The sequence below is a fragment of the Anser cygnoides genome, chromosome Z (assembly GCF_040182565.1).
Source record: "Anser cygnoides isolate HZ-2024a breed goose chromosome Z, Taihu_goose_T2T_genome, whole genome shotgun sequence".
NCBI classification, from domain to species: Eukaryota; Metazoa; Chordata; class Aves; order Anseriformes; family Anatidae; genus Anser; species Anser cygnoides.
This window is the reverse complement of record NC_089912.1, coordinates 36,249,561-36,267,055: the sequence shown is the minus strand read 5'-3', so window position 1 is coordinate 36,267,055 and position 17,495 is coordinate 36,249,561. Positions and strand designations below refer to the sequence as shown.

The 17,495-nt window shown below is 42.1% G+C and overlaps 1 protein-coding gene across 1 annotated transcript in view; it reads right to left on the bottom strand.

The window, feature by feature from the left end:
* The window catches only part of CHSY3 (chondroitin sulfate synthase 3), a 180,818-nt gene extending 175,451 nt beyond the window's left edge, over positions 1-5,367 (bottom strand). Inside the window, exons 1-2 of the mRNA XM_013195645.3 lie at positions 4,428-5,367; positions 2,725-3,008 (exon numbers count right to left, since the gene is read on the bottom strand). Coding sequence (XP_013051099.2) covers positions 2,725-3,008; positions 4,428-5,118 — 975 coding nt within the window. The 5' untranslated portion in view covers positions 5,119-5,367. The remainder of the gene's footprint in view (positions 1-2,724; positions 3,009-4,427) is intronic.
* Between the last annotated feature and the right edge of the window lie 12,128 nt (positions 5,368-17,495).

Below are 17,495 nucleotides of genomic sequence, written 5' to 3'. Positions count from 1 at the left end.
AATCTTGCAGTTCAGCAGGTCTCAGTTTAATACTTCAGTACAACAAGAGGACTTCGAGACTAATTTAGAACTGGTTATGCAGAATGCCCAAGCCACAGTCTTTGGTTTTGCACATACACCTATAAAAATAATTCCTCTTCTAGCACCGAAATAGTGTGGATGATCTTAGGCAGTGATGGAAAAGAACAAAGTGAGAGTTTCAATAACCTAGGGAAAAAGTAAAACCCCATCACAGTCTAATTTAACAACTTGCAATTCTGCAATCAGTTCAGACCACACTAAGCAACCAGCTTCACAACACATGGGGATGAAACTATGCCCAAGCATGAACTGAACCTGTGGACCCTTTGGTTTATCAGAATATCCAGAGCTTTCCTGAAACCAAAATATTACATTTGCAGCTCTGCATCAAAGCAAAAATAAAATTTGTTCCGAAAGACTCTTGCAAAATATATGTCTAAAATAACTTGATATTCCAAGTTTTTTATATATGAAGTGTAGATATTTTAAAACAGCAGTCTTAAGTAAATCAGTAAAGTGGCCTGCAATACTTTTGGTCTGTTCCATATCATCTCTAAACTGATACAGACAGGAATCACCCATTTTTCCTGCCTCAAAATAGCTAGGCTTGGGCTGCTCTCTCTCTCCAGCATACCCTACTTCACTCAGATTTAATACTAGGATAGCACTCTAAGCAGCTTTGTGTTAATCATCTGCATCTTCTGGAGGATCTGTTGCACAGGCAACAAGGTTAGAGATTCTTCTAACAGACAAAAATACTAGACAGAAAAGAGAAGCTGCTATTAAAAAGTCTAAAACCTTTGTTTACTTTTGCTTTACCATTCTTCATTATATAGACATAGGGTCCTCAGGAGCAACTGACAGTCAAGACTGGTGTCACTCTACTCCAGATCCCATAAAAACACATGGTCCTGTTCCATTAAGTTTGAACTTTCAGGCTCCAATCTTACCGTGAAAAGCTGAGGTTCCGGGGAGTCCTATAACTCAAGTCTCCAAAAGGGAAAAAAGCAGACTTGTTTTTTTGCTCTGTCTATCACACTTCGTCTCTATCTCACTTACACTCAATTCCCGGAACAAAAATTTCCTAATGTTCAACTTCAAAATAAATTACAACCATGGTGACAATGTTATCTTTTTTGTTTTCTTCCCCAAAATTCCTCCCAAGAAGACAAAACAGGAAAAAATAAACAGAACAAAAAATTTCCGAAATAATCCTGTCATGTAGAATCATATTTCTGCTACTGATACAGATCAGCAGGCATCGAATGCCTGTAAGGATTTTTAAATGACCTTATACAGACAAAGCACAAACATATCAGAATGTAAGATTAAGCTACCAATGTAGCACACTGTTTGAAAGTCTGGTTAAGAACTGCTAGCCCAACATCGATTCCCATCTGCACAATTAATACCTTCCCAGCTCTAATAGTGCAACTGGTGTATTTTTTTTTACATTCTAATTCACAATAGTTGTTGAAGTAGTCTCTAGAAACACCCTTCTATAGTGGAATAAGGGATAAGATTTCCACACCCAAAAACTGCACCAAGTACTAACTATTCAAGATTTATTGTTCATTCACTATTCATGCACTGCAGCCTACCAAACCCATTTTTAAATGGCCACCTTTTCCCAGGCCTTTCAGAAAAAAACCACTAACGCACAAAACCAATTATTTTTCCTGTCTTTTTGTCTTTAATAGCACATAACCTCTTTCAGTGGCCCATTTAAATGATTTTCCTGCTTAATGAGGTAATGCCACAAGGGCAAGCATACATTAATATTAAAGAACCAGTCAAAACAACCAAAATTGTATTCATCATATTAGCTATCACCCTTCACCCTTTCTGTCAGTTGCACACACAGTCTATTTTTATCTACAAAGATAGTCTTGCTATTAACCACAATATTTTCAGTAAAATAAGCCTGAATTTTAGTCATGGCATTGCAAACAAACTTTTCTGGAACTGCAACACATTTTTATTACTTCAGAAAATGCTGCTACTGAATGAAGTCATTTGTTCTAAAAACGACTTCAGCATAGTAAGATTTGTTACACTGTGTGTGTCTGTAATAAATTTAAACACTGTTCCTACAGTAAGTAAAATACTGTTGAAATTATATCATAGACACGGGCAGTGTAACAAATTTTGTATCTGTACAAGAGAAAAAATAGCCACATTTCTGCTTTTGCCCATAAGGAACTCTATTCAAATGCATCTGAATAATTAAGAAAATACAGGCGATTCCTCTTCAAATACCACAACATATTTTACAAACCTGTGGTGCAGAAGAAAAAGATATGCCACATGCTTATACAAAAATAATTTTTAAAGGGCTCCAACCTTTACAGCATACATCTAATATGGCAGCATCCTGCCAAGGATTGTATATAGAAACCCTAAAGGTAGTAATGCTTTAGCAACTTATAGCATAGCAATACTTACAACATGGCTGCTCACAGATACAAGCTACAGTAACTGTCATCAAATGAAAACTGAAAAATACAAGTAGAAATAAATATGTTTGCAGCAACATGCTGTGAATGTTTTCCTATCTTTTTTCCTTGCAGTCTGCAGTTTACATTCTGATGTATGCATTAAAGCATAATTTTGGTGGAAGGAGATGGCAGATAGAGGTACTTAGGTTGCAAGATGCAAAACCCTGTGAACAAACACCACCTTGCAACAAATACTGTTACTTACCTCATATGACCAAACACACTGTGTTCCTCCAAACCTTCGGACACACCTTCCCACCTCCACATCCTCGTGAGTGGTGTACATCTCCCTAAGGCATTCACCTATGTGTGGCACCATCCTCCTGAGGACCTCTCGGCTGAAGATCATTCCTGGCCCTCCCATGCAGAAATTCTCTCCAGGCTCAAGCCCCAGTTTTCCGAGTTCTTCAATGTTACCCAGACCAGTCTGTCCCAAGTACAGAGGTTTACTGCTGTTCAACGAGCGAAGAAACTCCTCCAATTTTTCACCTGAGAAAGATAAAAGATTACTGTTATTTCTGTCTATACTACCAGCCATCTGTTTTCCTCTATCTCAAAATGTTGTTTTTTTTAACGCGAGAGGCACTTCAGACTATCACAGGAAACGACTTCCCATGCAGTATTCCATGCCTAATTGAAAATATCCTTGAACAAGATTACATTTCTCAGACTTTGTTGTTTAAATTAATATCCCAAATTAATATTTCAATGGTATTTTCATTCAGCCTAAAGAGAGAATATGATCAAAACCTTGTCCTGTTCAACCAATACTGATGGAAAACAGTCCCCTGCTTGTTTAAAACTCCCTAAAGCTCAACAATTTGTCAATATAGTTCTAGGTTGAGGAGGACAGTGAGGGGAAGTGTCAGGTTCATTTAATATGATTGATTTTTGTAAAGACAAGAACAAACCTAAATTAAGTAGCATAAGGTTGATACAGAATAATTTCCTGTACTTCCTCTAGGATCCTGGTGAAAATCAGGCACTTTCTGAACTATGCCTAGTGCTACGTTGTTTACACACTTTTCCTTTACACAGCTTACCTATTTTTGCAAGAAACTGTGATTTAATATTTACTTGAAATTCAGAGTTGATGGATTGGTTAGCTTGGAGCCGATTAAAGAGAGGTTTTCTACAACTTGGAAAAGAGCCCCAAGAAAACGGTGACACCTTTTACTTCTTCAACCAAACACATGTACATGTGTGTGTGTAGTTCACAGATGAGTGACAGCTGATGAACAAGCAGACTATTAAATGATTCAGACAAACCAAGAGACAAACAGGCAAGTGTGCAGTTACCTCAAGTTAACTTTCAACAGCTTGTACGATGTCTGTAACCTAGGCTTATGCTTACAGCCTGTTTTTTTGTTGTTTTGTTGTTGTTTTTTTGTTGTTTGTTTTTTAACCTAAGAACAGTACATTTCACAAGTAACAGCGATTTTACTCTTATTACCAGAACGCAACCTTTTTCCTTGCAGCAGCAAACACACACCAAAAGGAAGCTGGTTTCAGAACATCCTTCCTAGCGCTGCTACAGAACCCTGACGGCGTCAGGGCCGACGCTTCGCGGCCGCGAAGCACACCCCCAGCTTTACAAGTCGCCGTTCAGGGGCTGCGCCGGCTCAGCTACGGTGCCAGCGATCCAGCCGAGAACTTTTACGAGCGCTGATTTCCGCGGGGCACCAAACCGGAGCCTTCGGGACGAGCCCGGCTCCCGGCGGCGCCGCGCCGAGGGGACGGGAAAGGACGCGACGCGACGGGACCCACGGCGGAGCATCCCCGAGGATCCCACGCCCGGAGCACCCGGATCCCACGCCCACGGGGGACCGCGCACCGCCTCCCCGGGGCTCCCCCGCCTTCCTCCCTCCCTCCCTGTGTCCCTCCGGCCGTCGGGGCGCCCGCGGTCACCTTTGATGTAGACGTCGTCGTCCGCCCGCATGAACCACTCGTACTTGTCCAGGTAGTGGTCGTGCATGTACTTGATCATCATGAAGGACTTCTTCTGCGGCGGGTACGAGTCGTCCACACCGGGCAGGGCGACGACGGGCAGCGGGGGCAGCCCGGGGGGCGCGGCGGAGCCCTGGCTGGAGAAAAACTCCACGCGGCCCGGCACCGAGGGCGCCCACGTCCTCTGGGCCGCCACCGCCCGGCTGCCCAGGTACTTCTGGGCCGTCATCACCCCCACGTAGAGGAAGTTGCGGGGCTTGGCGCAGCCCCCCGCGCCCCCCCAGTCCCCGCTGCCGTTGTGGCTACCACCGGGCCGGCCGCTCCGCTTCTCGCCGCCTTCCTCCTCCTCCTCCGGTTCCCCTTCCCCGCCGGCGGCGGGGCTGGACACCGTACCCTCCTCCGCCCAGGGGCTGCTCCTCACGCCCGTGCCGCCCAGCACCGCCGCAGCCGCTTGCTGCCCGCCCGCCGCCGCGGCGCCCCCGGCCGCCCCCGGCCCCGCCGAGCGCCCGTAGTAGGAGCAGAGGCTGGCGCCGCGCCTCTTCTTCTCGCTCATCTCGGCCACCCTGGGGGCGATGAGCCAGGAGGCGGCGGTGAAGCCCAGCACCAGCCCCAGCACCACGCTCAGCCAGGGTCTCCGGGACCGCGCTGCCATGGCGCGGCCGGGGCGGCGTCCCCCCGCCGCGTCCCGACGGAGGCGACCCCCGGCCCCGGCCGGCGGCTCCCGGCGCTGCTCCCTTGCCCCGCCGCGGCGGCCCGGGCGGCCGCGCTGCTCCCGAGGCAAACTTCTCCGGGCGGGCGGGCGGAGCACTAGCGGCGGCCCCTCGGCTCCGCTGGCACCTTGTCACCGCCGCGGCTGGTCCCTCCCCGCCCCTCCCACCGCTCTGCCTCCTCCACACGGCGGCGGCGGCGGCGGCCCCGGCCCCCGCTCCTCGCCGCTCCGCCGCCTTCCTCCGCGGCTTCCGAGCGCCTCACCCCGGAGGGCGCCGCCGCCGCCGACGGTCCCCGCGCTGCGCCGCGCCGGGGAAGTCGCGGCCGCCGCCGCCGCTCCGGAAGGAAGCGATTTTTTTTTTTGGATGCCGCTGGCGGCTCACCCGCGCCGACGCCCCGACGCCCGGCTCGGCCCCGCCGGCCCCCGGCGCCCCCCTACGGCCGCGGGGCGCTGGGGGACAGGGGCGGACCCCGAGGGGCGGCGGGGGGACGCTGGGGCTCCTCGGCCGCCCCGCTGCGCCTCGACCGTGGGCGGCCGCGGGACCGTCCCGTCCCGTCCCGTCGCGGTGTGTCACCGGCAGGGTGGTCCCGGCTGGGCAGATGGAGGGGGCCGTCCTCTGCCCCTGCTCCCCGGCACTGAGCAGCTGGTAACTTTGCGGCCAAGGACGGCCGTCTTCCCCGAGCGCATCTTTTTTTTTCCCTTATTGCCGCGGCCCGGGAATGTGATCGCGAACTCCAAGATGCTGGGGCAGATCCGCATCCTGCCGGCCCCCCCGGCCTCGGGGTGACTGCGCTGTCCGCAGGGTGCCAGCCGGGTAGCCTACACAGACAGCAGCAGTTCCGGTCTTTTAAGATCTCTCTCCGATCTCCTGTGTCTATATTCAGCCCTAATGTAATTGTGCGAGATCCATAAAGGTAAATGGTTCCTAGCACCCAAATTGCCATTTCACTGAAATTAATCCAGGTTACTGAAGCATGTGTTTAATCGTTTGCCAGCAAAATCACCCATTTTTGTAGTTCTCTAAGCCTATGGCTGTCTATTACTTAACCTTTTATTAACTCTCACATGTGAATGCCAGGGTGAGAGGAGGGGGATGGATGCTGGTGTTGTGTGGTGCTAGCAAAAGTGATGAAACAGTAGTGAAAGAAAAAGATTTGAGCCTTTTTCCAAATAGACAGAAATTACTTTGTACACGTAACAGAAAAAATGAAGCCCGATGAGCGTAGTCCTTAGCTATGAAGAAGTCACTTACAGAAGTAATTTTCATTTTCTTCCTGGAAAATGCAGTGAATGAACTGTGTGTTCTTTGTGTTTTTGAGATGTGCAAGCATCAGGCGCAGAAAACATACCCTCCAGCTTTCCCAAGGCAGAGCATCCTTTCCAAAGCTGCCCATCGTTCATTTTCTCTCCATGTGTAGGCAGGCTGGAGCATTTACCATGCCAAGCAGCAAGGCTGTGGGTAACAGGCCCACGTATGTGTTCACTCACAGCTGTCACCACTAAAAATGACAGCCCAAGCAACGTGTCCAGGCACAGAAATGCCCCCCGAGCTGTGCTACTTGCAACAAGGTGGCAGATCCTGGGTCTGTCCTACCTGGGCTAGTGACAGGCAGAGAGCTGAGAGAGCAGGCTGCCTGGGTGATCTCTTTTCTCAATGCTCCCTTCCTAGATTTCCCTGTATGTGTTGTATTTTACTTTAATCCACACTTAAAAGCTGAGAAAAGGTGAGGACATTTAACAAATTAAAAGCTGTTAAATGGCAACCAGCCTTGTTGGACTTGGCAATGGTCGTGAATTGATTTCCTGCCTCAGAAAGGCTGTGATAACAGCCGTGAGAGTTGTACTTCATGTACAGCTGTCCTTCAGGAAGCAGTCACCATAGCATTAGAGATTATCAGCATTTCTAGTGTCTCAGCTTTCCATATGAGTCTTCCACTTAAAAATACTATCTCCCACTCCTTTCTACTCCCACACACAACTTTGCTGGGTCCCAGCAAGTCGTACGCAGTACTACTTCCAGCAGTGAGGGCTCCTGTACACCTACACAACCCCATTGCCACAGCCTCCTCAGTTTTCAGACAACTTACTGTTGTGGGCTTGCACAGGTATATGACACTGGGCTACTTCCATTGCTTTCACATATATTGAAATGAATCCTTCAGTCAGTGTCAGCAGTGCTGACTCCTCAGGTCTGACAGCTGGAGAAAGAGAACTTATTTTTGTCAGAAAAAAAAAAAAAAAAGGCTGGCAGACCCGTGGGACCATAAATATTTTAAACACTTCCAAAATGAAACTGAGCTTTAAGGTGTGTGTTTTCAAAACAGGCTATAAAGGAACAGTGTATAAGGGTATTTGGAGCAGAAATATTACAGATGTGTACCTGCACTTATATTTTCAGCTCAATGCTATACCAGTGTTTTAATACACTGCAGGGAAATCTGTTGAAGATTTTTATTTTTCTATATGGACAGACCAAGGCACAGACTGGACTGCTTTTATATGAGCAACTGTGGCATCTAGTGGTTAAAAACAGTCCTGCATCTGTGTACAGGAAAGTAATGAAACCTGAAATGTCTTTCCGATTAAAATAAGTACTGGTTAAAATAATGTGTTAAACCAGATAACATTAATTCATGGCTACGTGTCTTGTTACACTTTATGATACATTTGGTAAGAATGTCATCAACGTCACATTGAATGTCTTCGGAAGCAATAAGATGAGGCTAGGTGATAGCTTCAAAAACTTGAAAGATAGTTTTGCAATAGATATTGGATTGAAAATTAGACAATCTGCCTTCTGTCCACTGTGACATGTACTTCAAATTGTAATCTTGTGGGAGTCTCTCAGCATTTTATTTTTTTTCTCCTGTAAAAAAAGGTAGAAAATGTAATCTCCCATTTCACCCCAGTAGCTTTATAGCCTCTGAATAACTTTTTACACACTTGTCGTTTGTTGAAGGAACTGCAGAAACATGAAGGTGTATTAGTCCTTTGTAATACTTTTAAACTAAGATTATATATATATATATATATAGGAATGAAAGGTCATCAGATACCTCCAGAATCCAGAATTCAATAACACCTTTTTACACTCACTGTATTTTTAAAGTAATTGTGATGACACAGAACCCAGTCATTTTGTCTTCAACAAGTCTGTAGGGATGGTTTACATGTCTGCAGTGTCAAAGAGGAGCGGAGATCGTTGTTCCCAAACCTTCTCTCTCATTCGTTAGTAGGAGTCTTAAGACATGTTCTTCTCAGCTGTAAATATAAAGCCATCAGCAATAGATTTCTAGGAATTACCAGAAGGCTTTAAATTCAAAACTGGGCAGAAAATAAAGGAAGATAAGTCTCAGGAACATTCTTGGAAGTTCTCATTCAACTAGTTTTTTGAGATGTCTGTCATGCTTACACTTGAGCTGTAGTTTATAGATTGTACCTATTGTATAAAAAAGCATCTAAAACAAGATAGCCTTAACTTCATTCACAATCTCCTCTCAGCATTCACAGGTGAAAAGCACTGACTAAAGCTAACTGCACTTTAAGTGAGGCTGGGGTTGTGAAATGGTATCTTTGGGCACAGTCTTTTATCTCACTAGTCCCATATCCTGTGTCAATAATATAAAGAAAGGATGCTATAAAAGTATGGGTTGGTCTGCTGAAACATACATAGCCCAGGAGGAGATTAGAGCTGAACAGGGAAGAGAAAGCATCTGATTTAATTTCCCCATCAGAAAGAAGCTCACTGAACTGAAGTCTGTTCCAGCTTTATTTAACTCACCCCCAGATACCCTACATACACAAATAAGTCCACTAGAACAGCGGGATTTCTTCCCTGCCTTAGAAATTCGTTGTTAAAACATACAGTATGCCAGCTGTAAAAGAAAACCAAAGAGCAATTGGAAGGAAAAATTAATTTTTCCAGATATATCAGAGCTGTTATTTCAAATAGACCTCCTGAAACTTAACTGTGTTAAATTCTGCTCTAAAGAGAGCTTCATGGAATAGCAAGATTAAATATATACATAAGTATATGTATACATCAAGATATACATCAAGATATCAAGTAGCTGTTATGGCATTTGTCAATAAAGCAGTTCAGCGACATACCAGCTAAGAGGCCATTTACTTGGATAATCAGAGTTATGAGCATCTCAGCTCTCCATATGAATTTGTTTTGTTTGTGTGTGTTTGAACCGAATGAAACCATTGTACACAATCACAGTATGCTCTCCCCAAGACAGAATAAAATCTACCTTAGCATATAATAATTTTTTATTGATATTTTGCAATACTAAGGACAGGTTTAGGGAATTTCAGAGTTGGAAAACAATTTTAGATACCTCTTTTGTATTATTATTAAAAGTATCTTGGTGACATAGTGTGAATTCAAAAAAGCAGTCTGAGGGATGACTTAAATTTATATTGTAACAGCCACTAAGGTGAATTCAAAGTCTTCTAAGTTACCAAAGAGTAATGACAATTAATGCCATTTTCAGAACAACAACAAAAAAAAAAGCTAGGGAAAAACAAACAAGCAAACAAACAAAAAACACCACAGCCTAATAAAAATAAGGTGACATACTGATCTGCTTGATGGATGAAACAAGAAACTCATGACTAAAATACTCCTTTTTAAAAGGATTGGATTGACACTAATAATCACTAATCAGACAAGTCTGATAATTTTGCAATAGGATCACAGAGTCTTTGAAGCCAAAACAAAGCTTTTTTGACTGCTTGAAATCAATTTTCCACTTTTGTTTTTTAAAATATCAGGAGGAAACACTGAATGGCTCCCTGGTAGGTATATGAAATTACAGAAGAATCGTAGTGTTTGGCTTTAAGTGAAAGACTATAATATGCCCACCACACAAAATTGTTTACATCAGAGCTAGCACAGCTATCTGCATAAGACAAAGAAATTTCAATGTTCTCATAGAAGACACCTATGAAAACATTAACCTTGAAATTTCCCTTGGGGATTCAGTATTGTTATGGAGTTATATACACATCACTTACAGAGCAGTAGGTGTAATTAGCAGCTTTCCTTTAACATTTTTATAAGCACATATTTATTTATTGATACAACTGGGAAATCATCTACAATAATGGTATATAACCTAAGAAACAGTTTTATTGTCTTTATTTTTATCATATTCTATTATGTTCAGGGTGTTTGTGCTCAACTTGATATTGTTACATGGTACTGTCAACATCGGACTCAGAACCATCTGCATTTCTATGTACCGTTTGTTCTTTAAAAAAGTAATTACAGGTTGGATATTAGGAAAAACAATCTTCTCAGAAAGAGTGGTTAGGCATTGGAACGAGTTGCCCAGGGAGGTGGTGGAGTCACCATCCCTGGGGTTTTTAAGGTAAGGTTGGACGTGGTGCTTAGGGACATGGTTTAATGAGTGATAGTGGTTGGTAGAGGGATGGTTGGACCAGATGATTTTAGAGGTCTTTTTGAACCCTAACAGTTCCGTGATTCAATGATTCTATGATACAGGTCCAATTTGTTAACCCTCACAGTCATCCTCCTAAATTTGATTAAAGTCTTTTCTATTGATTTTACTGGTCACTGGACCCAGCCAAACCTTGCATAAATACAACCCATTCTTTCAAGACAGATCAGCTCCTTATGTATACTCAGGTATATCTACACACTTACTGTCTTTCTAACATTTCCTTGCACAGCAGTGACAGCTAACGGAGCAGGAGTTCAGTTGCAGTGTTGTGCTCCTTCCCTGTTGTCCACAGGGCCATTTCTGAAGCTTCATTTACTCACCCATGTTCGAAACTGAGATCAGTGAAGTGAAACAGGCATTACTGAAAGCAAAGCCTTTATATCTTCTGGAATTATATATGGTTCTGAAAATCCAGCAGAAACTTGAATTTTAGATTCAAGATGGGTTTGCAGCATCAGCTATTACAAAACTCATCTTTCACTTGTGAAGTGAATATACTTGATCTGAAATTTAATGAAGGACAAAGATGGAATTCCATATTACTGTAATTCATTTTTGGACTAAAGCCAAAATTGAAATAATATTAACTATGGGTTTGGTTGTGAAATACATATTTACAGAAACCCTTTCAAATTCAACATTTGTTACATTTATTTATGAAGAACTGTTATGACACTTGAGTTTACTTTGGCAATTTGTACATAAATTTTATTAAACTTGTAGTATCTTGCTCATATTTCAAACTGTTTATTTCTTCTGTATTTTGTAAAGGCTGTTTTGCCTTGCTCTGTCTTGAAACACAAATAAATGAGACCAAACTGCTCTTTCATGAAGAGGAAGCATCCATACACACCTCCCACCTATAAGTGGGATTCATTAAATGGTCCTATATAGTGGAGAGCAGTATTTACTGTCTTCCTCCCCTGTTGCCAGAATAGGTATAGGTGTATATGGAAGACATAGTCTCAAATGGTTTTAAGGGGTTTGGGAGGCTGTGTATCGTTTCTTCCCAAAGTGGCTGACCTCCATAGGAAATACTCGGTGAAGTTAGGAAAGATGCGTCTTTCCCAGCATCACACTTTTGTGTGCCATTGAGCTGATGTTGATGTCTAGCCTGCAATACAGGTATATTTTGTAACACACCACCTCATAGGCTTTGATCCTGACACCAGATCAGACGTGGCTGAAGAACACAGTGTCCACCATCAAACCATCCTCCCCCTTGAAGCCACAGGATGAGAAAGTATAGAATCACAGAATCATCATAGAATCAGGGAATGTTTAGGTTTGGAAGGGACCCTTAGGTATCATCTAATTCCCCCCCGCACCCCCCCCCCATAGGCAGGGACACCTCCCGCTAGACCAGGATGCCCAAAGACCCATCCAACCTGGCCTTGAACACTTCAGGGATGCGGCAACTGCTCTGGGCAACCTGTTCCAGTGCTTCACCAAATTCAAAGTAAAGAATTTCTTCCTAATATCTAATCTAAATCTACTCTGTTAGTTTAGAATTGTTACCCTCTTTCTTATCACTACAAACCCCGCTAAAGAGTCCCTCCCATCTTTCTTGTAGGCCCCCTTTAAGTACTGGAAGGGACCTTACTGCTATAAGGTCTCCCCAGAGCCTTCTCTTTTACATGTTAAGTAACCCCAGCTCTCCCAGGCTCTCTTCATAGAGGTGCTTCAGCCCTCATGGACAACTCATCTGCCAACAGGATTCCCTCACCTGGAAGCAGGTGTGCTCTTTAGAGCCACTGTAGGTGCGCAGTGATAAAGACTGTAGAAGAGTTTTTTCCAAAATCCTTGAAAACCTGGAATTTTCAGGTTTGGAGCTTGTTCTGCAGTCGTGATCCCAAGATTTGTGCTTTGGACTTAACTGAGTGGCTTTGGGCAATGTTCTCAAAAGCATCCCAAGCAGGGGACTCCAGAGAATGTTTCAGGGGAGTTGAAGACCTGTTCATCTCAGTGGATCTACTGGCAGAAGAAATCTGTTTCTTGTAGCTTCTTGCATGTTTCCAATACTAGAGAATGCAGAGATTTTTCCTGTGTTAACGCTTCTGTCACACTTTATGGCCTACTATTCTAGTAGCAGATGTAAGGATTAGGCAGGGTAGACTCTTCCATTCAAAAGAAAGTCAGCAATGTGCTGCTTAGGACAGTTTTGTGCACCAGTCTGGAAAAGAGGTAGCTACGATCATAAACACCACAAGGGAAAAAAATCTCTTTTAAAGACTTTAGCAGAAACATATTGTTCTCAATGTACTCTGAGAACTGACTATAAGTAGAAAGATTAAGATTGAAAGTAAAAATCTTCCTCACTTAGCATAATTTACCTACAATGCTTACAGTAAGAAAAGAATCTATGTAGTTCTCTTAAAAACTTCAAAAAGTGTTCATAAGCCAAAATAGCTCAAAAGCTATTTTACTATAATAACTTCTAACAATTGTTGTAGTAGCAGCACCATTTGATCAACCTGGACATGTGAAGTCTCTTTTTATTCACCTAGGGAAAAAAAAAAAAAAAAAGTAAAATACAAGATTCATGTCTTCTAGAAGTATAGCAGTCATACCCTCTGTACACTGACACCTTGCTGTACAACCGGGAGGCTGAAGCAATCTATGTGAAGGAGATGCACAGCATATAATCTATTGTTGTTGTTGTTGTTTTGGGTTTTTTTTGTGAAAATGGGGACACAACCTGAGATGCAGGTGACAAAAAAACTCTGAAGACTGTTCAAGTCATTTTAAACAAAAAAAAAAAAAAGAAAAACTAAAAATGGCAGAGGAAATTAAAAGAATAATAAAAATTAATAATAACAATAATAATAATAAATAATAATAATAATAATAACTCTAGAATGGAAACAGTAGGGTAGGTACAAAGGTGAGGAGCTATTGCTCCCAGAAGAACTGAATAGTTATCGTCTACTTACACTACAAATTAGCTACAAGAAGAGTGACAAGGTTATATATAAACACATTTAGATAACCTCCTCCAAGAATTTGTTCTGCCAAACCATGTGACATTTTCAAACAAAAAAACTAATCAGTTAACATCTGAATCAAAAAAAAAATTCTCTATTCATTTCTTTAACCCTGCTAGATGCTTATATTATGGTTCCATTGTGTACGGGATAACTTTTAGTTATCCAGAATGCTTCTCTCTGGATGTGTGTGTTATCCATCTTTTACTGCAATAGCCATTATTGAGTTCTGTGTAACTGTGAAGATTCTTCAAATCTGAATGTTGAGAGATAAGGTATGGCTTGCGACTAAAACAGTTCTCACCAAAACAAACCCTTCTCTTCCTCCCAGTATATTTTTTTTTTCAAGTCCAGCTTTCACAGTGATGGGCAGAAAAAGAAAAGAGTTATTCAACCTGTGTAAAATCATTAAGTCCATAAGACAAGTCAGCTGTGTAAATTAGTCCAATTGTATTCAAGGATTAAGGCACCACACGAGAAAGTATGTCCTATCTTCTGCATAATAATATGGAAAAAAAAAAAAAAGACAGATTAGGCTAGTGAACCCATGGCAAGCAGTCTCTATGAAAACTATACAAAATAATGTTGAAAGTTGAAAGCAATAGTTAAGGTTATGTGGTGAAACTTGAATTTCCATTAAAGACACCAGAAAGCTTGTTGATTACAACAAGCCTTGGACTGTGCCTGATGACTAAGTTAGTTTGGTATCTATCTTACCAATGCTTTCTGCGTTTTAATATAAGTAGGCTGTATTACAGCTATGTTGGGAGACTGATTAGACGCTAACTGCTTCATTGGTGGCTGAAGAAAAATACACATGCACAATACAAAGAGTAATTGTGCCACCTTGTGAAGCAGTACCGTGGTTGCAGTCTGATGGTTTCTGGCAGTGTTTCCTTATAATTCAAACCTCCACGTGCCATCATCTTTAGAACAAAGTTATTATTATACGGCTTTATTTTATACATAGTTTACTACAGGGCATTTTCAAATAAGCTATTTTTCTTCTGAAGTACTTCCTGAAAATTCCATTGCAGTTTTGAAAATATTGTATTCTATTTGCTGATTTCCTGCAGTAAGTAGCTGGAGTAAGTAGTGCAAAGAGCGGATCATTCTTGATAGTAGACCTTTTTCTATACTAATTGAATCTTTGGCAATAAATATCAACCAGTTTATATAAAGCACCTTGTCTTGAGAATTTTGAATCCAGAATTCTGAGGGGAAAATAAAATAAATAAATAAATACATACATATTCTACAGACACAGGGTTGTTTTTTGTTTTTGTTTTCCTAAAGGAAAAGTTAAATTGCATACTTAAAGTTTTATAATTAGACTCAAGAAGTTTTATAATTAGACTCAAAATTCTCAAAACAATTTAAGAAACAGTTTTCATATGCTGTTTTTGTGAGTAAAGGTATGTAAGAAACATCAATCATAAACTTAGTTCAGTGAACTTCTATGAGGAAAAAATTGCTCTATTTAAACAATAAATCTTAAAAAATACACAAGGATTTTTACCGTCATTGTTTAATGAAACCTACATTTATCCAAATGAAATCCAACACTTATCCAACAGAGTCATCCAATGTTTCCTTTGTTCCCTTTCATTTGATTAATGAGTAATTTGTTGCACATCTTGGTTATTCAGATACACATGCCAGCCCAAATTCTGCAGAATATATTCTTTTTAGCTAAGAAGTAATCCTAGTGAAACTAGGACATTGGATCCTAAGATCCCAAAAGGAACATCTGCAAAAAGTGCAGATGGTTCATTTTGTGCCTGAAAGTAATAGGATGCTACTAAGTGGTTTTTTTTGTTTGTTTGTTTTGTTTTGTTTTGTTTTTTACAATAGCCATATCATTGGAAAATGTAAGAGGTTCTGCAAGGTAAAAGTGCCAGTGTACATTTAGAAGCACAGATCCCAAACCGCTGGTAAAGGCTTTAAGCCTGTTGTGATTGTGGGAAGAGTATATTTGAAAATATGTCCATTTAAACTTTTTTAAATGGAAAGGTTAATGACTTTCTAAAGCCTAAACAAACTTAATCACAGCTCAGAATACAGTTTATAAATTAATCTTTATACTGAAGAAGTGGTAATAGTAAAGAGAGAAATTATGAAATTCAGTTTTTGTTTTTGTTGTTGTTTTTTCGGATGCATTGATGGCCTCAGAACAGTGGCCACAAGTCTGAGCTCTGGCAAATTTGCATTTAAATATCCAGCTGCTTACAGAGCTACTTATATTTTATGTAAAAATTGCGAGGAATAAATTTGCTTTCTTGGGAAGTTGCCGTTTTCACAACTGTTAAACATCATATAGCAACTCAGAGAGACTATTGAGGATGTAGAATAGTTCAGTTTAGCTTGCAGCCTTGGGTTGAGACGGCATAAAGTTTATGGATTTACCCCAAGTTTCAAAGAGGCATGTCCACATGGACAAGGTCTTAAAACTTCAGTTGATCATCAGGCAAATATGAATAAATACATCTCATGAAAAAATAGGCTTCCATAAGCTCGTATCTTATTTTCTTTTGAACTTTCTTTAACATGGCTGTCTCAAAGAACGGTGGCTCTACAAAACATGAATGAAAAACAAAAGGGCTTTAGACTTCCAAGGTAGTGTAGTCAGTTTTCCTTACCAGTTTCGATGCCTCAATGCCAACAAAAATACTTCCCTCACCCACCCTCCCCAGCCAGCAACAGTTTCAGTTTAAATAAAAGCACAGAACAACACACATGTTTGTTTGTACGTGGAAGTGGGTTAGTCACAAAAGGAAGGAAAACCATGAAGGAAAAATAACATCTGGGTCTTAAAACGTGGGCAGGTGGCCAAACTGGCCTCTTATTTCAAAGGCAGGGAGAGAGCTGCCTGCTTGTCACAGTTAATACAACAAGCCTTATTTTTCCCCTTGCAGGCTGAAACGTTCACAAGCATGCTGAGAAGGAGCAGAGGAGGACCTGCTCCTCACAGGAAGGTGGAAAGACTCCATGGTTGACAGCCACCAGCTTCTTCTGGCTGTCACTGCTCCCACCTGGCACCACGGCTCACCTCGCCCCGCAGCAACCTGCACTGTGCAGGAACACCACCGTACAGGAAAAACAGCTCCTAGCAGACAACTGTAGGCTGCTTTTAATGAATTTTCACTTCATTTCTGCTAAGGAAGTCCCTTGTTCTCCAGGGTATCATGCCCCATAGAGCATTTGGCTCAGCTTTACCCCACTAGCCCTGGTGACAGAGCCTTCAGAACTCCTGCTAAGTGGTATTAAATAGCTCTTAAATCACTCTCTGTGCATTTTTGACTGGCCAGCAACTTGGCACAGAGTAAATCTGAACTGCTTTGCTTCAAGACAGAATGTCGGGGTGTTGTTTTAGACAAAATAGGCAGTGTTTGTGGCCCACAAAGAAAAGAGAGAACTTGCTCTTTATTGTTTTCCTGTTTGCATTTTGATTTTTCAAGTAGGCTAGAAAATTCACATGGCTCCTAATCTTTATGTGTTGTCCTAAGCAAAACTAGCCATTGGCTGAGCAGATGAATTACTTACAGGGCTGTACCAAAAATGTTTTATGTACCAAATATTATATTGTGCCTCACCAGCTCAGCTACAGAAGCTACAGCAGACAGGGGCTGCAAAGGTCTGCTGAGGGGTCTGTGTGCAGGGACAGGAAAGTTCCCCCAGGGCAAGAAGGGTAAATTTATAGTTTTCCTTGATTAACATGACAATCATCTAGAAATAATTCCTCAGAAAAGCTATGCCACCACTTTTATGATGTGAATGTCTTTCCAGACTGTCAAAGGCAGTGAACTGTAGGAGTGATAGTGCAGCCGTAGTCTGGTCACCTGAAAGAAACAGCTGCACAATCCTG